Source organism: Lepeophtheirus salmonis, chromosome 6 (assembly GCF_016086655.4).
Source record: "Lepeophtheirus salmonis chromosome 6, UVic_Lsal_1.4, whole genome shotgun sequence".
Classification (NCBI taxonomy): domain Eukaryota; kingdom Metazoa; phylum Arthropoda; class Copepoda; order Siphonostomatoida; family Caligidae; genus Lepeophtheirus; species Lepeophtheirus salmonis.
The window spans coordinates 27,506,775-27,531,471 of NC_052136.2; the positions used below are offsets into that span (position 1 = coordinate 27,506,775).

At 32.6% G+C, this 24,697-nt stretch overlaps 1 protein-coding gene across 2 annotated transcripts in view; it reads left to right on the top strand.

Moving 5' to 3' along the window:
* LOC121119661 (tripartite motif-containing protein 2) overlaps window positions 1–24,697 on the top strand; it is a 242,673-nt gene that overhangs the window by 120,273 nt on the left and 97,703 nt on the right. Inside the window, exon 1 of one of the 2 annotated variants that reach the window (XM_040714396.2) lies at window positions 15,509–15,814. The exons of the other annotated variant lie outside the window; for it this stretch is intronic. Coding sequence (XP_040570330.1) covers window positions 15,782–15,814 — 33 coding nt within the window. The 5' untranslated portion in view covers window positions 15,509–15,781. Of the gene's footprint in view, window positions 1–15,508; window positions 15,815–24,697 lie in introns of those variants that run through there. 2 annotated transcript variants of the gene reach the window in all.

The following is a 24,697-nucleotide window of genomic DNA, read 5'->3' on the forward strand; positions in this document are numbered from 1 at the left end:
ACGTCCTATCTAGTCTCCTTGACCTCCAAAAAGCAGTATTTTTGTTATGAGTGAAGAATAAAAAGTAAATCTTATAGAAGAAGAAAAAAGTGGCACCTCCATTTTATCCTGATCAGATTCAAAAGAGGCACCATGCAAAGTTTCATCCTCTTAGATGTACAATGAACAGCTAGTTGCACGGACAGCAGTACCAAAATCGTATGCTCCCATCTATCAATAATACATATATTCCCTTTTATCTACGTATTTTTTGAGCAAAGTATATTAATATTTTTGATAGATTTTTCATTTATCTTTATTTACATTATAGTATTTCTACCCTTCACTCCACATTAACCGTCATATCTAATTTATTTTGAATTGAACATAAATAAATGATTCTCCCATTCAAAAAAATCAAAACAGATACCTACTGAAAAATAACTAATCAATATAGATTATTCAATATTGGCTCAATTCACTTAATAGACAATCATTCCATTTATGCCTTTTAGGTCTAAAGCATTCGTCTTTTATAAATATACTAAAGAAATTATCGTTTATAAAAGAACCAATTAGAGCGTTCGTCAAAGGATTTCATCAAGTGATGGATGTTTAAAAGTATTGGATCTATGATACAGTCTGTCAAAACAAAAGCAAGCTAGAATGATTTGTTTCAAAATTGACTTTGGATGATATTATATTTGTACTCTTCCACGAATGATAGTCGATTCCTATTTACAAACTGCTCTGGTTAAACCTGTAATGGCACTGCAAATTTACGTTTAAATTAGCAAAATGAAATAAATAGAAGTTGATAGAGTTTATGTATTTGAAAGTCCGTTTGGGGGACGAATTAAGTCTCATTAACCAATTGAAGGTTTTAAACTGTTGATAGTATTCTTGAGTATCTCAAATAGTCCCCGAAATTTAAATATACGTGTGATTATTGGTATTATATAAGAAAAATTGATTGCCACTAAACAAGAATTACAAAGTGATAGATATTATTAAAATGTGCCCATATCCTGGCCAAATTATGTTAAATAAAAAAAAAAAAGGTTTTAGACTATAATTTATATTCTAAAGATTTAAATTTATGGGATTATTAAAAATCCCATAAATTTAAATTAAAAGCTCATAATTGACTGAACTATGATTGTCACTAATGGGCAGTATTTAGCAAAAATTCGAAATCACAATAAATAATAATAAATTGATAAATATTATTTGAAAGGTTCCAAATCAGGGCCAAATTATGTGTATTAGTTCGAAAAAAGGTTTTAGACTATAGCTAAGATTCCTAAGTATATTAAATCATCCCGAAATGTTAGTACAAAAGCTCATAATTGACAGAAATACGTTCGTTACTATGGGGCAATATATGACAAAAATTCGTCGTCGCGATAAAATAATGAATATTATTCGAAAGGGACATATCGGACCCAAATTATTCCTAATAATCAAAAAAGAATTAAAACTATATCTAATATACTCAAATGTATCGAATAGTCCCAGAATTTGGATTACAATGCCAATAATTGCTTGAAATATGTCTATAAAGTATTGGGCTGTACCTAGGTTAATAGGAATACAAGGTTACACCATAACGCGTGGACGACTGATTTTTGACTTCCACCACGCTTTTTAATAGTGATGTCATAGTGTATGAATGGTTGTGTGTGTTGTCAAAATCTGTTTTTCTTGCCCAGCAGTCAATACGATACATTAAACTAAAAATTCTAGCAATAGTAACATCATAGACTATAATTGGTTGCGTTTTTTTGTCAAAATCTATGTGTCTTGCCCAGCAGTCATTACGATACATCAAATTGAAAATTATTGCATTATAGTTTACATGATAGTCTAAGCTTGAATTTGTATTAACCTTGGGCTGTACATATATGTTATGGTGAAAAAAAAAAAAAAATTGACATTTTTTTGTTCTAATTCATCACATATACCAATCAATGGTTGACCTTGTTTGTAACTAACCTATAATCTAAATATGTGTCCATCAGAAATATCTAATTGTTTGATGAAGAAAGAGGAGATCTGAGTTTAGCTCCTTAAATCAAATTTACATACCATTAAAAATGCACTTTATGAAGACCCACTCATTTTCCTATGACTTATCTCGGTTCCTAAAAATAGGGTTTGAGTCACTCAAACTATTAAAAGGATCTAATATTTTTTATTAGGGTTGAGGAACATGAGAGTAAACTACAAATTATTCAATGCTGTTCATGTACTTCAAATAGTATAATTGAGTCCCTATACACTTTCTTGATTTATTCATGTTGAAACTATGAGCCGCTGAAGAAAAAACATCCATTTGGTTATTGAAACGTAAATTACTTGAATTCTATGAATCATTCAGGCATGATCAAAATGATTTTTAGAATATCACAATAAAAAGTTGGTTTTGAAAGCAATTTATTTCTAGTATAAAAAGCTTCTAATCTTTTTTTAAAAGAGTGAAAAATACAATAAGCTCTAAGCCTGATATAGAAGCACAAAGGCAATATTTGGAATCGGGAGTTTAAACTTGATTAAATTCACCTTATTTGAATCGGAATACACAAAAAAAACTTTGATTTTGTTAGAAGTTTGTATGGATTATATTTATAATATTTCATGAATACGACTAGATCAAAATATGTTTATGACATACATCAGGGAGCACTATGTACAGTGTACTCGTTTCCCAACATTCCTACATATATACAGACATACTTTGCTCTATAAATATAGATAATTCTTGGGGATTTTCATAATTTATCAAGAGCCAATTTAAATTCAGCCAATCAACTTTCAATACATTGATAAGGAGAAAAAACGAAGAAACATCGACAGCACACAATAAAATACGCGGCATATTTTCATCTCAGCGTGTATTCACTTCAGTCAGTTTCGACCTCATTTTCCGGACTCAAAAAAGTGTGACTTGCTTAGCAATTTGTAATTAAAGCATGAATACTTTTGTATAAGAATGATATTCAGCTGACAGCCCAACATATCCAGAATATGTTGGGAGTATCTAGAAACAAACACGTAGTGTATTTGATTATTTGCGATTAATTAAGGTAATTAATTTGATATTGATACTAATTAATATATTAATAAAGATATTAAATATACTTTAAATGGGTTTAACAACATATGGTCATAATTTATGCCTGGGGTAGTGTATTTAGAATACTGTTGTACACATTATTTAATAGTTATGCATGATAGTCTAGGTACAAAATAAATAGGGTAGCCAGTACAAATTGAGAAGTTTAACTTATATTGAAATAAATATATGAACGTATCCGTGCACGGAAGATTACCTGCAGATATTTGCCCTGATGAATATTGTCATGTGAAAATTTGCCGGAAGGAAAATGACTTGCAAAAAAAAAAAAAAAACTACAGTTTTACTAAATTTAAAACATACAGCTATATACAGTATTTAAAAATTGCAAAAATTGTTTTATAGTTGTCTTTTCTGGATTCTATAAAAATCACTTTTTTTTGTAACAAATTTGGATGACCTTAATCTTGAGAAAAAGCACCTATATGGCCTAGTTTTAGTTTAATAAATCAAAAATTGGGTCTAATAAAAAAATATGGCAATAAAAATCTAGTAGGATCTAATTTTTCAAAAAAAAAAGACCACCAAGGTTATTTGAGGCTAATAATAAGGACGGGGCGAACAATATAAGTATATATTTTTAAGTTAATAAGTAATATTGCAATAATCTTTCTAAAATCGACGAAAATATATCTATAAAATATTGGCCTCCATGTATGTAGGTATACTATATGACGTAAAAGATAATTTTGACATTTTTATTTTTCTTGATTTTTGTTAAGGATATATGTATTTGAGTGTTCACTGCCTACGTGCTTTGAGAAAAACAAAATACAAAATGTGCCAATACGTGTAAAGGATAATCCTTATTGATGAATTTATTGAAGTTTTTATTGATTAATATATTGATTTTTTTTTTTTTTTTTCAAATGATTCAATTTATATATGCAATATGGTAATAGGTAACTTCATACGTATAAAACATTTTCGTATAAGGACATTTCGTATTTAAAACAATTTCGTATAAATTTATAAGAAAACGAGGCGTATACATTATGAATTGTCATTTTATACCCTGAATTTTGGGAGTGTTTTCGAGTACAGGCAATACTTAAATAACTACTAAAAGCCGCTTACAACCCCCGAATACTCCAAATGTTGGGGGGGGGGGTAATGCTGGGTCAAAATTGGATGCAACCCACTGCCGATACTTGAAGAATCTAATAAGAGCCCCCCACAATCCCACAATTGTTTGAGATGATGTTTTAGGGTAACACCAGGTTCAAAAACGGGATGCAACCCACCAATGATGCTTGAAGAAACTACTAAAAGCCCCTTACACCCCCCCCCAATCGTTCCCAGAATGTTGGGGGTATTTTTGAGTACCGGGGTCCCAAAACATTATGCAATCCCCCGCCGATACTTAAAGAAACTACTAAGAGCCCACCAAAATCCCACAAATGTACTCCAAACCTTGGGGATGTTTTAGGGTACCACCAGATCCCAAATCAGGATGCAACCCACCAATGATACTTGAAGAAACTACTAAGAGTCCTTCACTAGCCCCTAATTATACCCCGAACATATAGGAGAAGCATATAGCAAATTATAATTTTAAGCCAATAAGAACCCAAAAACACCACCAAACATTTGGGGTACTATTGGGGGGGATTATGAAGGGCTCTTAATTATTTTTTCAAGTATGCACGGTAAGCTCGATCCCTTTTTGGAACCTGACGGTAAGCGAAAACACCACCAAACAATAGGGGTACAATTGGGAGGCTGTGAGGGGCTTTTAATTGATTTTAAAGTTTTGGCGGTATGTTGCATCCCGTTTTGGGAACCAGAAGTAACCGAAAACACCCTCAACAATTGGGGTCTAATTGGGGGGGGTTGTGAGGGGCTCTTAGTAATTACTTAAGTATCGCAAGTACCCCAAAAAATCCCAACATTTGGGGTACAAAATTACAATTGATAAAGTCTATTAAAGTTTCATCATAAGTTTATTCAAAATAGTTTTATACGAAATTATTTTTATAGGAAATGCCCTTATATGGAAATGTTTTATACGAATTGCCCTTATAGGAATATGTTTTATACAAAGTTACCGTACACCATTCAATATATATGTATGTATGTATTTCCAATTAATTTGTGGATCCTAATCAGTTAGTTGTTATAATAATAAGCACCCTTTCTTAATAAATCTAGTGGAAGACATTTTACTAATATTATTTTCTTTTATTGTTAGCTCTATTTTAGGGGTTGTGGAGGGGGTAATTGTGTACCCTGTCGTACCGTTAGCTACCTCTATTCTCCGGACCCTTTTCTTGGACATAACTGATAGTCGACTCAAATACAGTACTAGAAAATTGACCTCCTCTCCCCCCCCACAACAATCAGTTAATCATTATAATGCCTACATTACTAACACTGATTACTTATATGTAGAAACGAGGTATTAAATTTAAAGGTGTGGTTTAGCTCAAAAGCTAATATGATCATACTACATAAATACATATTATATCAGAACCAATTTTGTTAAGAGGTCAAATTAAAGGTTTTTCACACCAAATAATAACCCTATCTCCGCCTAATATATACGTACCCATCTAATTAGGGAGACCCATAAATCATAGATGAGGAAGAACCTACGAACCTTTATAAATATATATGTCTATATAAATAATGATCAAAATCCAAACATTCATGTTACCGGTCAACACAAAAGCCTGCTAGAATATTTTTTTATGTATACAGTATGAATTACATTTTCACTTTTCGACGAATGGACTTGACCGGACTTTTGACGATTGTGTCCTCCATGAACCCGATTTTCTGGCGTCTAACGCTGTAAATGGACCTCTTAAAGCGCTGGCCCTGAAACCACTATGCTTTTAATCTTTTAACAAGATTTTGGAAGCACCCTACGACTTTCATAATCTCTTGGACATTCACTGGAGTAAATCAGACACCCTTTGCGTTTTCAACTCCCTGCTGAGAACTGTTGATTTTTGAAAGTTTTTTTTTTAAATGTGTATTGACCAGAAGTGTACTTACTTTTAATAAAGCGACCTAGTATTATAAAATATTCATCCTGAAATAATCAAAACTGATTTAAATACCGTCCACCATTTTATCTGGCCCTCTGGATATTTTATATTTGATCTAAAAAATAAATTGGACATACGTTAAAACCTGCATTAATCGATCAGGCAAAGTAAAATGAAAATGCAACTGCTTTGTGCAGGTGGTCTATTAAATCAAACTTAAAATTGTTACGAAATATTCAAGCAATATAAGCTTTGCAAACTGTATTTGGACTCTTTTTTTGTTGAAACACGGAAAATTGGTAGGCCGTTAGCCCAAGTTTACTATTTTTCCCTTTCTCAATGTTTGTCTAATACTTTTTGCATTAAAAGAAAGTATAAGATCGCTGTGGTAGTTTAGTTCTATCATTCGAAACATTTTGTTACTTCTTTGGGCATCCTTTAAAAAACATGCATCGTAAAAACTTTCAACTGAGTGATTTTTAATTTAATATGTATTCAACGTTTAATTAAATTAATTATATATTACTGGGAGGGAATACCTGGCATTGCTCGGAGTAATTAGACATCGGCTAAAAGACAAACTTTGTTTTAATAATATAGAAGATAACTATTGAAGGAATCCTCGGTGATCAAACATTCTACTCAATACTTATATCAATTCATATTTGTTCTCTCCTCAAGAATCAAAGAATAATAATAAGAGGTTGAGATATATAAAATTAATTTTTATGGATGGCTGATGAGTTCTTTTAATATTTAGAGCGCTTACTAATAAAAACAAACAAAAATCGTTTGATACAAGCGTTTATATTTAATTCAAATCTTTAACATGCCAGGTATGCGCCTATGAAGTGAGACATTTTTTTAAAGTTTGAACGTTTATTATGGAAAAATGGTTACAAATTTAATTTTCAAAGTAAGCACCTTCGCTAGCCACACATTTTCCCCATCTTTCAGGGAATTTATGGATGCCTTTGCAAAAAAAAAATGTTCGTCTTTGGCTGCAAACCAGCCATCGATCAATTTTTTTGGTCAAAATCACCACTTTGGAATTTTTCAAACCACCTGAAGCACTATGCTCTGCTTAGAGCATGTCCACCGTATGCTTCCACAAGCATTTGATGGCCTTGAGAAGCGATTTTCTTCAATTGGCAACAGAAAATCAATTATGTCCCCACATCGTAGTTTGTAGGAACAAAATTAGACATTTTTACGAGCAAAAAAAGTGTGTTGTTGAATGAAACTTTAGAAACAATGAATTAAATGTTGTTGATACATGTTGAAATAAGCATTTAGACTTTTGAACCAGTTTATGATGTGTAACTGGGGACACCTACGGACCAATTGCCGAAAGTCTCATTTCATAGGTGTATACCTAGTATACTGAAAATTCACCCCGTGACTTGTTGACATATATTCAGAAAGACAAACTTTGCTTTATTAATATAGATGAAAGGAAACATATATTATTATGATGGATTTACTTTAGATGTAAAACCCTGAGAATTATTAGGAAAGCGAGATTCCGGGGAAAAGAACTTTTAATATCTACCTATTCCAACATATTGAGCTTCAGAATCATTTCTCCTTTTCTTGATTTGTTCAAGATTTTTGTTGTTGTTGTTAACTCCCCACGTACAAATATATGGTCTTTTTTATTAGAAAAAAAAAGAAACGTATTGTGGTCAATATATCATTGTATTTAAATTCAATTTAAGGAATACAATGTCAAGATTTTTTTTTACAAATGATAAAAAAAAAATAAGAAGAAAAAAACCAATTTAACTTAATTAGCAATTCTTCCAATGTTGATTCATATGGTAAAAATAATTTAAATATGTTTGTTGATATACATAATATATACACTTTTTTCCCCCAATTGAAGGCCTCACTTTGACAAAAATTAAATTAAAATTATTTAGTGTTGTGTCAACTTAAGTCAAACTGAGTTGAGTCTTTATAGATCGACTTGAGTTGAAAATTATTATTAACAAGGTTCAATTTTATGATCGTTTTAATCAATTATATTAGCTAATTCCGTGGGCTAATGTACATTTTTATGACGTTATCTGATTCTCTGATTGATATTGGCGTCATTTTCAATCAAGATGTCGGAGCCAGAGAGGAAATAAGGAAGAATAATCGATTTGTTTAGACAACAGGGCAAATTCAACAGGGCAAAATTTGATCTTAATTACTTGGATTTATATATTTGGAGAAAAATTAAAAGGAGGCTTGGGATATCCTCTCATTTAAATATTAATGTCTTTAAGGACGACATCTCAAAAAAATCCCCCCGGATCAAATTGCCAGTTTTGAAAAATACAATATTTCCAAGGGTGTAGATTTTGAATAATTAATCTATTAATTATATATATAAATATATTCAATATCTTAATTAATTAATCACACAGGGGAAGACCAAATTTCTACAAATGAAATGAAGCCAAGGATATAATTTATATTTGAGGGCAGAAACCCAAACTGATTTCCTTTTTTTGCTGGGTCGTTAAGTTTCTGAAATATTGAAGATTATAGTAATTCGCGACTATTATCGTTCAGAAATATTTTTCATCAGTAAGACAATCACTGAATTGAAGTACGATGAATAAAACTGATGTAAAAAAGTATTTTCATTATAATTAAAATGCTTTTCTTATTTCTATATACTCTTCTGAATTCGACATATTTCCCTTTTCAGGCCAAAAATGATGAAAAACGACACTCTTATTTAGACACCAATAATGTATTCATCATTCATAGTGAAATAGAATGTTTTAGCTTATACAGGTGTACGCATCTAAAACTGACCACTCCTTTAAATTTTAGGCGTTTTTCCTTGTCTACAGGCTTGAGGGATTGACAAGGGGATTCTTGTTGACCTTAAAGTCAAGATCTTTCTTAACTAGCCGGTCCATGGTCCTTCTGCTGACGTTGAACTCCCTGGAGAGGCCGCTGACGGTGACTTTGCCTCTCTTGTCCTCGACAGACTTTTTCACGGCAGCAACCATTTTCTTCCAACCTTCGAGGCATTGACTTAGATCTTGTGGTTGCCTCAGGAGTCACTTTGGCTACCACACTGTAAATGGTTGTGTGGCTGCAGTTCAGAACCTTGGCAATTTCAGTGGGAGTTTTCCCCCGCACGGAAAGCTTCATAATTGCACCTCGACCTCTCTCCATATTATCGGCTGTTGTTTCACTGTTGCTATTTAGATTTTTCTGGAGTTTTGTTTATAACTCCACAAGACCCTTGTCTCGAAGTATACCGGTTTCAACCCAATAAAGTCACGAATATGTGCATGGTGTAAAATTTAAAAGAGTGCTCAGTTTTAGACGCGCACACCTATATTATAGAAAAATATTTAATATATAATTCCAAAAATATGCATATCCAAGGATTTTGGATCAATTTTGTATTTTTAAGCGATTAATTTTCAGGTCTACGGTCTGAGATACCGGTCAGGATTAAAATATCGCTGCAAATTGGTCTAGAAAAATTTAATTAAGACCGAACCGGAAAAAAACAAAAACAATCTTGAATCGAGTCTCAACACTAATATATATAAATACTAAATAGATATCAACCGTATAAAGGAACAACAAGAAATGATAAAAAATATACAAGAAGTTACAATCACAGACAAGAAATAAAGAAAGAGAGAGAGAAGACAAAGAATTATCTTGTCAAGGAGTAAACACACAGAAAAGGTAATCATTGTATTGTATACATAGATAATACTGAATAATATATAAACTATGCAGTACACACACCTATGTTTTACTTTAAGAGTAAATTCTTCACTGTGAGTTAATTAAACCCTAGTGGGGTATAGCGCAATTTCCCTTGACGCCAGCATTGTTCATGTCATCCATTTTGAGAGCCTAAACCCCACATTTTTTTTTCATTCACAGGGAGTATAATAGTGAACTATTGAAATTCAAAATGCGTCCAACAAATAAAAAGCCGACTTAGACCTTTCCCACTTTCAAAAACTATACTTCTAATTCCTAGTGACCTCTGACAACAAAGTTCTAGTAAACTTGGAGTCCCGTGATTAAATAACAAAAAAAGGCATTTTTATGCCATAAAGAAAAGACAATTCAAAACTGGACAACTGGAGGCCGACTATACGTCACCCATATTGTTGCATGAGAAGTTCATGTCGGTCATTTTAGGAGACTAAACAACCAAGTATTATGAGAATGGATCAAAATGATTATTTTATAGATAATGATACTCACATAAAAAAGGGCTTTTTTTTTTGTATAATCCGCCTTTTTTTTATAAATATAATTATTCGTAAAATTTTGCTCTTCAAAAGAAAAGTTAATAAACTAATATTCTGTCAAAATTGTAAAAGATTTGTGAAAAAGCCTTCCTCTCCCTTTCAAACAAAAATCCCATTACCAGACCCCGACTAAGTTTGACACAACACACCATTGCGTAGTATCAATGTCAATTATTATTACTATATACATAATTATTAGTATTGTAGCAGAAAGATATTTTGAACTTCTTACGTAAGGGGAGCGGGGGGGGTAATGTTAAATTAGCTTTTTGGAAGGGATGCATGGAATTATTAAAAATAAATGATAAGGCAAGTGTGGGAGTTTTTTGTTTTTTTGATGAGTCCTCCGATAGCTACTGATAAAGGAGGTACTACCATGAGATCTCAGCTCACAAAGACCTTTACATATATTATGTGAGATCTAATCGTTTAAAATACTTTCAAGAAACTTATATAGTCCAAAGCTCAGTTATCAACCTAGAGGAAAAAAAGATATGATTTAAAATATATTTGGCTACACGAATAGTTTTGTGACCGCTAGGGACATTGATAAGCCAAGAACTACGCAATCTCCATAAATTCCCTTCTATAACTGGAAATTAACCTTGTTGACTTATTTAACGATTATTTTGATCAAAATTAAGCAATTTCAGAACAAACTTCGCTGCCATGCGTCTTTTGTCCAAAACGTTTGAAAATATATGTCAATATCCTCAGTAACTTCTCTGATAGTGATTCTACGGTTCTTGACGTGCTTGGGCCTCCAGAGCAAGGGTCGTCATTGTCATCTTTCCTCCCATTTTGGAATTGTTTCTACCACTTGTAAACTTTTATTTTTTTACTCAGAACAGTTTCAGGGTATGCCTTTTTCAATATTTAAAAGGGGTTTTGGAGCACTTAGTTTCATTTTTACAAAAAATTTGATGCAAATTCTTTGATCCATGTTTTTCAATAGCAAAAATTGCCGGACACACAAAATACTTTTAACATTTATGCCGCTCACAAACAAACTAAACATATTATATAGCTGAACAGTAAATATTTATATGTTTATGGCGAGTGAACTAAAAAAAAAAAAATCGAGCGTACCAAATTGCTCGCAAAATTTGAAGGGTCACCTTACTTTTTGAGTAAATCTCGTATACCCAAAATATATTTTTATTCAGGGAGTTGTATTATCTTGCCACAAGATGGTTCCACTCTCTGTAAATTTCTTTACAATGTAATATTAGTAAGCAATCTTTGACTGAGTCATAGTAAAATTGTGGAATGACTCCCTGCAAGGATATCTTAGGGATTGGCATTACATACAACCACACATACGAATTAGCAAAACTAATTAATGAAACACACACAGAGTTAGAGTTAGTTAGTAATAAATCATTCTAAATAGTTTACTCTCTGTGTAGGAGTTTTGCTAGGAAGTTTTATAATTAAATGGGTTAGAATGGGCTAACTATAAACAGGCTTGTAGCATAAGTGGTCATTAAACAGCAGATTCACCCATTCACCTACTCATTTCATTGACTGGGAAATTGTTGCATATTGTTCCATCTTTTTTTTCAATGAGTAATTAGGTGAAAATCTTCTCGTCAGGTCAAATTATTGAAACGTGTATACAAGAATGGAGGAATTTCAAAAGCTTCTTCTCTCGTGTCCACCTCTTGGCTTTTTTGGCCTCACTAAGAAAGCTGCCATTTTTGTCGAAAATACGGTTTCATTCTTAGGTCCTCCCTGATTACCCTACGCAAGTTTCTCGATACACTCATGATCCATCTTTGTCTTGGAGGGCTGCCTTTTGCGATTGATCTTTGAGCTTATTACCTCAATGAACCTGGGTGTCGTCATGGACATCGGGCAACCACTCCTGGGCCTGTCATTAACACTACTTTCCTCCTTCTAACACTTGATAGTGTAGTGCACCGATGACTTGGACACATTTAGGTCTTTCAGGGCCTTGGTAAAGGCACTACCCTCCAAATGATGTCGCTCTTTGTGTTCATGATGTCCCCGTTAGAGGCACAAGAGTACATTTTAGAAAAAAGTTAGTTTAACAAAGAACAATGATGGAGGTTGAATCATATACTATAAATAGAATTAAAAATTATACAACTATGTAGGACAAATATTAAGTTAAAATTGTTGCCCTAAGACTTATGGATCATCCTGTATATATATTTATGAACGACTTGGAGGTTTCCTTTGTTTAAAGTACCAACTAAGATCTAGACAATGAATATGATTGAACAAAACATGCCTGATGAGACAAATTGGTTATAATTCCGTCTATTATACGCCAATAACATATTTCTAAAAACAATCCATATAACAATCATAATTTAATAAACCGTCCTTATGACTCTGACTCACACGAAACGGAACTCACGCAAACTCAATGGTCCAGCAATAAAATTAATGTCTATTGTAATTCAATATAAGTCTACAATTCATATTACAAAAATATCAAATATATATTTTCTTATAATTTTTTTTTTTAAATGGAATACATGAAGGTACTTAAATGGTAATCAAATGAGAGATTGTGTGATGTGGTTTGTGTTTCATTTATTGTATAATGGTAGGTTGAGGTTGATAGAACAAGTATAAAGGTTCATTAGATGTACCTGGCCAACCGTTATTATCTACCCATTTTAACGCACATATCATTGAAGTCCATGGCAGGATTATGGGTTAATCAGGAAACTAGTCAATTAACTATTAGTTATAATTGAAAAATGAATAATTGTTCATACAAACCCACAGAAAATGTTTTAGGCAATATATCCACCCTAAGAATTGGTGAGCTCACGGTGGTGGTTGAAGCTGCAGCAGACCCTCTGGATGTAATCGGCGCTCATGACGTTCCAGGAAGAAAAAAAAAAAAAGATATTGGTTTCTACACGACCAATGAACTAAATTTCCCATTTCTATAGTAGTATATACAATCAAACCTGTATTAATGGGTCAATCAAAAAAAAAAAAAAAAAAAAATCTAAAGAAGGGAACACTTAGTGAGGTAACCATTAAAACCAAGATTTTTATTTCTAATTTGAAAACTGCATATGAGCTCTTTGTGCGGTGCCATGCTGAAATTAGTCGGCTGTTAGACCGAGTTAGAGGGTATGTTTCAACTCGAGACCGAGGCTGAACTTATTTATTTTCTACTGTGTAGGAGGCATTCTGTTGGCAATTTGAGTATAGTCCTAATTTAGAAGTCTCTTAAAATTATGGCTCTTAATTGCCTTATATAATATATGAACTGCTAGTCAAGAGAAATGGAATATATCAGGCAATTAATTGTGTATGTTGATATTATTATCATTTTTTATTTCTTGTGACGGAGGAGATTTGACGCTAGGATTAATAATAAAGGTCCTAGTCACAGTAGAGAGATAAATGTTAATTTAAGATTAAATATATTAATAGGAATTACTTAAGAACAAGGATTACACGCTACGTTTCTTCTAAGCTCTTCCATGAAATGTTCTCCGATGCAAAAGTACAGATAAAATAAATGCTAGGAAGTACAGACGAAGGTCTCTTTGCAAGGTCAACAATACACAAACAAAATTCAACTCAAGGGTAACTAACTACATCATTTTATGCTAATAACGTGGAAAATAGAGGTGTGTACTCGCTTGATTCGAGTCGATAAATTCGAAAAGGAAAAAATAAATGGCTCTAGTATTGGGTTTCAGTCTGAAAATTCTAGACTGGTCTGAGACACAAATCGTTTTTAGTAATTGATCTAATTCGGTACCTTAAAGAAGTTCATTTTCAAAGAAAAAATCGATCAAGATCACGGCATTAGCTTACTTGCACATGATAAAAAAACAGTTTATTTTGTTGGCAGCTATCAATTTTTTTGCTTTCCCTACCTAATCAGTGTTCCAAACGTTGACTGGTTGGATAATTATTAGTTTTGTATATCCTAATAGGATCATTCATTAGAACATATATGCTCATATCAAAACAATGTGGATATGAGCAGAAATAACTTTGTTAACGAATTACATCATTACAAGAAATGACAATATATCTCAGGTGCACCTTACTCCACTAATCTATATTTTTGCAAAACTTATATCTGTCCTCTACTTGAAAACCAGTAAATTTCTGTCTAAGGTGCGAGATTTGAACCAAAATATCGATCAAAATTAATCTTATAAAAATTGCTCAAAAATTATAAATCTCTATTCATTTTGATTAGTGGTTCCAGCCAAATCTACATAAATAGTTGGAAAGTGTGATTATTTCACACGGTCTTACCCCACTAACATATAAAACATACTGATTTTGATTGTCAGCTATCGATGTTTCTTTTTCTTTTCCTCTTATCACTGTTCGTATCATTGATTGTTTGGATACAATTTTCATTCTTATTAAGCTCTGAACAATTATCAGCTATTATTCAATAATAATTATATAGTTGGAAGTATTGGTAAACTACCAACTGATTTTTGTTTTTTTTCTGCTTCTTTTGCGAGATGCAGTATGGTAATGACGTGCTCAATGTTTATTCAACACGAAATTTAATAGAATATTTACGCCTAAAGATCCGAACTGACCCAGATCCAAGAAAATGTGGATCTGCCCTCTTTTTATTGATGATGTAGGTTATGTGATACAAATCAAAAAAATTATTTCATTGACTCAAGTACTGAAGAACCCAGTCGATCATAACTGTTCGAGTCGACCCAACACTTGTGTAAAATATGAGATCTGCCATTATTCATTATTTTCACGACTATGTCGATCGCAACTATTGTTGTAAATGACCTATTTTTGTAGGAGGAATGGGAGGGGAAGGTCACATCATGACTTTGGAGGAAGGAGACCTTTATTACAGACTTACCAACCCTTTATAATTCATAGTTTGTTATAAATATATCATGAAAATTGCAATTATGTATACAGAATATATACCTTAAAATTATGTCAAAATGATAGTAATGTATGGGCAGGCCTCTTTCTCTCTCCCTATGCGCTTCAATTCTATCCATTCGGACCCGCATCTTCTATGAAAAATATTTTCCCGCCTAAAAAAATTGAATCCACTCCCGCGTGCGAAAAGAGAGAAAGCGTGTACACGCACGCACAGAGAAACATTTAATCGGAGGAAAGGATTTTGAGTGTAATGAATAATCAGTTCTGTATGTACATCAGTTCAACCAGTGACGTAGAAGAGACTCCCTTAAATCATTGTATTTAATTCTGTTATTTGACAAATATTTTTAAAGAATAAAATTGATTGTTGTACTTATAACATATACCTACTAGCAAATGAGTGATATTTGATTTATAGATGATCATCCACTCTTTTATATCATCCAGTGTCGTTGTGTAATGTTGAGATCTTCTTCTCAAGTACCTAAGACATCATTATGCTTGCCCTATACCTTCAACAACAATATCAAGTAAGTCATGCCAAATGATCTTTTTCTCTTTATATAATTATATATAATTTCAACAATTCATTTAAGCAACTTTCAATTTGAATATTGATATAAATTCTCCTTTTGAAATTACTTTATTTTCCTTTTTTATTTTACGGTTGAATTTGTTGACAAAATTCTAATATATTTTTTATTTTATGTGATAGTCATTCTTTCATCTCTGAACCAATGATGATCTTTATTGAATAGTAGCAAATAGTTGAGAGCTCTTTTATGGGGCTTTTTTCAGATTATGTGGTTTATGTGTCAGCCCCTATTTATTCGGTGCAGAACAATCCATTCATAGGATGTCATCAATTCCTAAAGACTGTCGGTCTTTCAGACTGTGAGTCCTGTAACTAATTTAAAAAAAATAAAGTAGAGTGACGTCATCTAGGACCGAATTTTATAAGTTTTAGAACTGAGCTAGACCGGACTGAGACTGAACTGGACGAGAACTGGCACAACTCTAATTAAAGTGCCCCATATTTGGGTTCATATTTGTTCCATCTGTACAACGATCTGCCTCTGGGAGACAATCAAAGTGACTATGGCTAAGATTGAGACTTTTAGGGCGTGTTTCGTGTAATAAGGGCCAGTTTTTTTAAAAAAAAACTTGTATTTTGCTATGTTAGGTTGGATAACAGAGGGGAAATCCCTGCAAATCATTAAGCACATCTTGAACACCTTTAATTATAATCCAAATCAAAGGTATACAATATTTTTCAGTGATTCACCAAATAATAAAAAGTACAAGTTGGTACACATAGCGTTATATTTGGGAAGGTTAACAACACCCCTTTAAAAAATGTTCTGCACTAAAATATATATACATAACCAATTTCAATCTTTCATAGACATATTTCACTTATTTATAGGTTCTATAGTCAAATTTCTGGGCTGGTTAATATACTCAAGTATATTATCTAGAGTTTAGGGCCTTCCTTTGATTTAGAATACTTAATTTGCCACCGAATTGGTCTTTTTAATTTTTTTAAACAAGGTGTACACTCTCCAGGCATTTTTTAAAGATAAATCAAATTTCCCAAAAAAATTATTTGATTCATAGAATCATATGGAACATGTCTTATTTCTGATTTTTTTTGGCTGCGCCAACGCTGTTGATGGAGTCCCCTTATAATATATTTGAAGAATTGGCGTCATTTCTTGATTGCTTGTTCGGAAAATTGTCGCTATATTTAAAAGGTTGGGAACCAGTGTCTTAGAGCCTTTAATTTATTAAAAACAAGGTCAATAATATTGTTTACTGATTAACCAATTACTAATTAATATAAAAAGTACACTTTTTGACTAATAGCATCATCATATTTGAGACCGGAGAAGAGGCCTAAAAATGACTCATTTCGACATAAAAATCCTTTTTTTTTTTTTTAATTACAATGGTCTAAGAGGCCTCAAACCTTGCCAAACCCAGTTTTTTTATTGTCCTCAGCAAAAAAGGTCTTTGTGAATATTGGAAATGTAAATTAACCCAAAAAACGTACAGGTAGTGTACATATATAGATCTACGTCTTAGTCAAATATTACAAACCTTCTGTAATTTATAGTATGTGCACTGTACAATTTGCGAGATAAAATCCTGGACTTGTTGATAAGGAACAAATATGATAAACATACAAAACAAAACTTCGGTGAGGGGCAGAACGGACTCTCTTCTCGACCGCTCCCTAAATGACATAGTCGAGGGAGAAGAATGGCCAAACATACGTTGATACTTTAACCAAGTCAACAATTAATGGCGTCTCTCTACCCAGTTGGCATTGGTTGCTGTTGAGAGCAGTTGAAGATATTATACTTCATAAAAGATCTTTCCCAAATCTTCTTACTGTCCGATCACTCACATTGAGAGCCTTGACATGCTGCTTCATCGTCTTGGCTAGGCTTCTGGATATCGCCGTTCCACGTCCGCCATGACCACGATTTTCTGACGTCTACCGCTTCCGGGGGACCTTTCAAGGCTCTGTCTTGGAGCCACCATCTTTAAATCTGGCAAATTAAACTTTAAGAGCACACTACGACCTTCATATCAAATATCAAATATCCCTTGCCTTTTAGTCTTCATGCTGACAGCTGTTGATGTTTGAAAGTTTGATTTTTATTGTTTATTAACCAAAATAGCCCTTACTTTCAATAACTCAGGCTAGTATTTTAAATTATTCATCCTAAACTAATCCAGATTGATTTCAAGCCGTGTCTGCGATTTTATATTGCACATTATAAATATGAAGTGAACGCCACACACATACATTGTACTATGATGACTGTCCCCATTGATACATACTATGATTCACTCTCTTCATCGAAAGACTTGTGCACTCGTTGGTCTATGTCACGGAGATGTAGGGGTCTCATTATTTTGACGGAACGTCAAAATTATATAACAGATTTGTCTAAATATAAGGGTCGTTCCATAAAACAATCCGGACTAAGTGACATTATTATACATATCAGTTAGTGATATCATCGAGTAAAGTTAGATTATAAACATCAAATGTTTATAAGAAAGTAACTACTTTAATTAATCTTAAATTAAGATTCATGACAAATTATTATCTTGCATTAAAGAATTTAAACAGACGTACTTTAGTATAATGTAAGTGAAAAATATGTTATGTTCGAATAATACTCGAACTTTAAAAAATATCAACTTTTTTAGAGGAGACAATTTCTCTGAAAATTACTCGAACTTGATCAAAATTTGTCGTAAATTGAACTCGAATAATCAAAACAAATTGAAACATTCGGCTAATGATGGATGATTAGTCTAATTCATTATAAGAATGATTAAAAATCAACAACAGACGGTTCTTCTTTATGACGGGAAGAATTGATTAATATTAGTATTGGGGGTCCAGTCTGAAAATCCTAGAACGGTTTTTGTAGACCGAACTAACTCACTCCTGTAAAGAAGTTCGCTCAGACAAGTCTCAATAAAAAATTCAATCTAGGTTGGTCCCAAACAAAAATTCAATCTAGACCGATTCTATAGATGAATATTTGATGACATCTGCTGTATCACAAAATTGTGAACATGGGCCAACCTAACCCTATCCTCATGGGAAATGAAATATGTTTCCTAAGTCATTAGTAAAAGGTGTCTGTAAATTGAGACGGGAAAAAATTGGTCTGTATATTGTGACCGCAAAAGTAGGTTTACGACTTGAAAACGATTTTATTTTCGGTCAGCGGCATGATTTGGTGGTCTAGATTAAAAATGCCCAACCTGTGGTCCTCTTAATGTTTATTTTGTCGGGCAAATACGTATTTTTGAAGAAAAAAATTATGAGAAAATGAAAAAAAAAACGTCATTCGATCAAATTATCCAGCCCCCCCCCCCCAAATGTATATATACATACATAATCCTGGACGTCCCTTAACAGGCTTCCCAGATTCTACCTTTTTTTTAAAGCAATTTAGTCTTGCAAAATTAGATTTGGCTTAAATTTGAAATAAATATGTATTTAATAGTTTTGTTTTGTGAGGTCCTTTGTCACAAAATTTAATTTTAGAGGTTCTTTTTGGGCATTAGAATATTTCATGTGGCAATGCAGCCACTTATATTAAAAGGTTGGACATCTTTGCTTTAGATTAAAATATATAGGTCCAAATGGATCATGACATAATAATCACTTATCACCGGACCGTAAAACAAAAAAAGGTCTTTCACAAAGTACCAAAACTAATAATTATGTAACATTAAAGGGATTGTAACTATTTTCAGACCCATATTAAGGTCTAGTGTTGTTAGAATACGAATTCCTTTGTAAAAAATAACTATGAGTATTTTGATACTTATCAAATCTTATTTGCTTTGAAATGCACTTACAAAGAGTGTTGTGTCATTTCTTATTTATTCGGTGCATTCCAATCTTTGCAGTGGGCCTATCAGTCTTTCGGACTGTCATTATTACAACTAATTAAAAACAAAGATGAGTCATGGAATATAGGACCGAACTGAATAAGTTGTTTCAAATTGAAAGTTGAAATTCAATCCTCGCAACCTTTTAATAATAAGGAAATAACTTTGGTACGTCATTAGAAGTGTAGAGAAGGATATATTGACGGATGGAGAGGAGCACGATCTACGATTTTTCGAGTTATTCGGATAATTAGCACAATGATACCCATTCCCTTCATCCAAGAAGTATATCTGAAATATTATTCCCAAATTGGACTTGTTCGATAGCTTTGGATCAAAACATTTTCTTTTTGAAGGATTGTGAATTGAATTTAAATGAATTGGAAATTTGGACTGTTTTTATTTAATGTTTTAAAATGTGTTTTTTTTTCATTTATTGAAGTATGATGCCCTTCCATCTTATTTTGTGACCCTTCGAAGTGCTACTTATCCGAATAATTCGATAAAGTCGAGATAATTATCCTTCTTTTGGCTTTGCGTTCCTTCAGTTGACGTACCAAAGTTATTTCCCTATTAAAAGACTGCAATAATTGAATTTCAACTATTCGCTGTCGTTGTCTCCAATTTCGAGATAGAAATAGAAACTATGACGTGCGGGCAAACTTATACATGATACCCGGAGGAAATAAGCTTAGAAATATGAGGACGTTAAAAAAACAAATTTTCATTCTTACTTTGTTTCATAAATACAATTTTGTAGCTCAGATATGAGAAGTGTTGTGTCATCCCCGGAACATGCGTTACTAGAGCGGGCTCATACACTAACTGTCTATTCCAGTAGTTCCCAAACTTTTTTGAGTTCGAGCCTTAAAATATGTTGTTAGACAGTGTGCTACCCCTACACCTCTCACTGAAATATGTATTAAAAAAATGGAGTGCATTTTCTGCAAATATATTACTTGGTCTTTGGAATTTTTTCGAAAAATTTCAAAAATTTCAATTTTGTATCTCCTGCATGGTTTGAGTTGAACTATTTTTTTAAAGAAAAAATGTCCTTAAAAAAATTATTGTTATAAGCAAAAATTCTTTGATTTTTGATTTCACAATTTAAATTCTATTCTCATTTTTTGAAAAACATGTCGCGACCTCCACTTTGGGAACCACTGGTTCTATTCTACAACTATATAAGCGTCATTCCCCGGGTACATATGCCTAAAGTACAGTTGTACCGAACAACACTAAAGGAATCATAGACCCTTCTAGTTTTTATCTCTCTCAAAAGGGCCTAACTAAATACATACTTAGTAACAAGGAAAGGCATTGATTGTAGTTTTGAGTATCGTTCATCTTTTGGTATGACTCATACCACAAATATATGCATTTTTCTCTCTCTTTGCTTACTCAAAATAAGCAAAAAAAAAAAAAAAATCTTGTCCAAATAGAAGAACAAATCTTTTTTTCTTTTTTTTTTTCATAGTTATCGACAACATCCATGAGAAAGAATAAAACGAGAGTGGAAAAGTACAAACCAATTAAGACATTTTTCTTGACGGTCGTCCACTTCTCTCCCCCTCCCCCCCTCCTATTTTCGTCTTGAGGATATCATACTCATTAATGCCACTGCAGTGATCCCATTGTTACCACATTAAACAAACTAAAATGGGCATGTCTTAATAATACAAAGAAAAATACAGAAAGCATACAGCAGATAAATTGGGAATATATTCACGGCAAGACCTATATTTATAGGTTAGCCACTTATTCATCAAATCTAATGAAAACGTTAAAAAGTTGTTGGCACTGACCTGGTGTTTTGATTCATTCAATGAGATCTCCTACAACTTCTATAACCTTTGCAACCCTTAGTTTGAATCGTACTGGCGCCTTGATTACATAATCAACAGTTCTCGTACCGCAGATTATCACTGCTGTAGGAGCCTTTGTTGAACATTTATTGGAGGAATGTTCAAATCTGGATGATTGGTTGGCCGGATTTCAGCCTTCACGAAAAATGACACCTTCTTAGACGTCTTCAAGACCTGAGTTGTCTTGAAGACGTGAGGGGAATATGTAAGGAGTGATTGATTTGTAGAAAAAAACCACATCAAATTACTCAATTCCTTGAAGAGGGAGAAATTAAGAAAAATAAGCTAAGTTGCAGTGGTGGTTATTCCATATGTTTGGAATTTCGTGCCCTAAAACATGGGCTGAAAAGTCCTGGGCTAAAAAAGAAAACAAGTTTTTTGTTCGTCCAATTTTTTGTTTCTGATTAAATTATCTTTATTATTTTGTTTGTTTTATCTATAGAGCGTAGTCCCCATAACACTTTTCAAGCCATTGCTGAGCTTAAAGTGTAGTTTTTTCCTATCAAGAAACATTGTACAATTAACATATAAAATTGTTTTTTTATCCTTCATTGTCTTGGAAATAACAAAAATACAATGGTACAATAACTCACAAACTAAAGAAAAGATTGTCATGATATTTTGACAGCTGTATTTTGAAAGAAGGTACTCACTGGACTTTTCAGCCCATGTGTGTGATTAATTAACTAATTCTTAATCCGACGAATTAAAGGACCAACAAAAAAAAGAAAGAGACATTAATTTAAGGGAAGAGCCTGTAGGCCTTGTCCTCAGTGTCTCCCTAAAACTGACATTGTTTATATAGATGTCTTTAAATGCGAAATTGGTTAGAGAACTTGGCACTATGTGCAACTTCTTGCTCTTAATTTGATGCTTCCCTGCTAATGTGTGTATTAGACATGATTCACGAAAATAGAACTGGTTGTTATGTATTGTTATTTGTATCACATTTGATTAATGTTGATTGATTATAACTTTGGATTGTTATTGAACGTGATGTTTGGAGTCAATCATAATAGAACATGATGTTAAAAAAATCTGCTCTGACCACTTCTTGATGTTTATCTATCCATGAAATATTTGAATAGAGGGTTCTTTCTTATCAAATTTCAACACTTTGCTTGATTACTTGGGATTGGTATAGAATACAAAAGAAATTATAATAATGACAAATAAAGAAATGAATGGAGCATGAGCCTTGTTTACTATATTAGCTTGTAAACCAAGCGACAGGCAGTGGCACCATCTAGAATGACTACAATGATAATCTTATTTAATAGTAAAAATATTTGCATTTTTGTATAACCAGAAAAAACACCAAATTCCGATTCTGATTAATAATCCCAATATTTTCTATCTTTTTTATTGTATATACATACATATAGTCAACCCAAAAACAACCTGGAACAAAAAAATAAAAGAGCAAAGTCCAATTTTTATTTGTTACTCCGTAAATAAAATACAAACAGTCAATTATAGCCTTTATATTCAAACTTTCTGGGATGATTATATATAGCCAAAAATGTACACCACAGTTTAAACTATTACTTTGATTACTGAGACTTCATTTGGCCCCTCTATTATGACCCCTTTCAACCTTAGAATCCATCAAATTTCTATTATTGTGATATCATTCGGACGATAAATTTTTGCTGCTTGAAAATAAGTTTTTTATAATTCGCGGCACGCTCAAAGGATTAATAAGATAATTGTGTTAATAAAAATTGACGATTATACTTTAAGCTTGCTTTTGTGGTGACCAGCCATGTATTATTATTATTATTATTTTTTTTTTTTTGCCTACCCTGTGCAAAGAAACAATAAGAAAATAAGCCTGATTAAATGCATTTGTATTGTTTGTAGAGAAAACATATATATGCATATTAGAGTTGGATTCGATTCGAGTTTGGTAGATATACTCATATTTTACTTCGAGTTTCTGAAAACGGGTTTGCTAAATCCAGAAATAGCATCAACAAGAGAAGTTAGGCTGCATATTAAGATATTACGTTTATTATGGTACTAGGTGATTTCATTCCTAGTAAATTCATCCCTTTATCTTTTCATTCCCACTAAATTAATTCCTTCTAAAATTCATCCCCGGACATTTCATTCCCACATTGACAAGAGAGGTCTTGAGTGACGTTATACGGTTTATCTTTATAAACTACTTAGTAGTTTTGTGTAGGGCTGTAGAAGGAGGCCTGGATAGTCGCCACTGGAGATGATTTGTGATTAAATGGGCGATGATCGATGAGAGACGGATATTAATGATTTATGGCGTTTATGTATTAGAAATGACGTCATGATAAATCTTAATAGGGAGTAGGAATGGAATCCCGATCTTTAGATACTTTTTATACCTTAGGAAATAGAAGTAAATCCTGGCATTAATCGTCTTTTTCTTCTTTTTTTCGAAACATAAACACCATAAATCATTCATATCCCATCACTAGACATATATGACTCATCACTCATCTCCAGTGCCGACTGTCCAGTCCTCCCTCTCCAGCCCTATACAAAAACTACTTACTAGTTTATAAACATAAACCGTATAACGTCACTAAATATCCCTCTTTGAAGTGGGAAAATAATGTCCGAGGAGGAATTTTAGAGGGAATTAATTTACTGGGAATGAAATTCTAGTAATGAAAATACAGGGAATTAATTTACTTGGAATTAAATTACCAGTCACGTTTTATAACATAAAATATTCCGTAGCCCATGACCTATGCAGTTAAAACTGAAATTTAAAATCTTTAGCAGTGTGTCGGGCCTTAAAACTAGTTATAAGATGCATAAGTTATTATCTGTTGATTATCGCGCCATTCCTATCGTTTGTTCTATATAAATTGGCGCCACCAGTATCCTTTGTTTTGAATACTTATTTATAAATTTGTATTCCGTTGTAGGAATAAATAGTTCTTATTTGATGTCGAAAATAAATAACTAGATACTTTGATTACTCGAGACTCAATTAAATATTTCGAGTATCCATGGTTCGAGTTCAAACTAGATATCAAGTTTGAGTAATTTATATGAAAAATTTGTCTGTAGTTATGTCGATTATTTTTCGAGTTTAAATAATACTACAATCCAACTCTAATATATAGATATAAT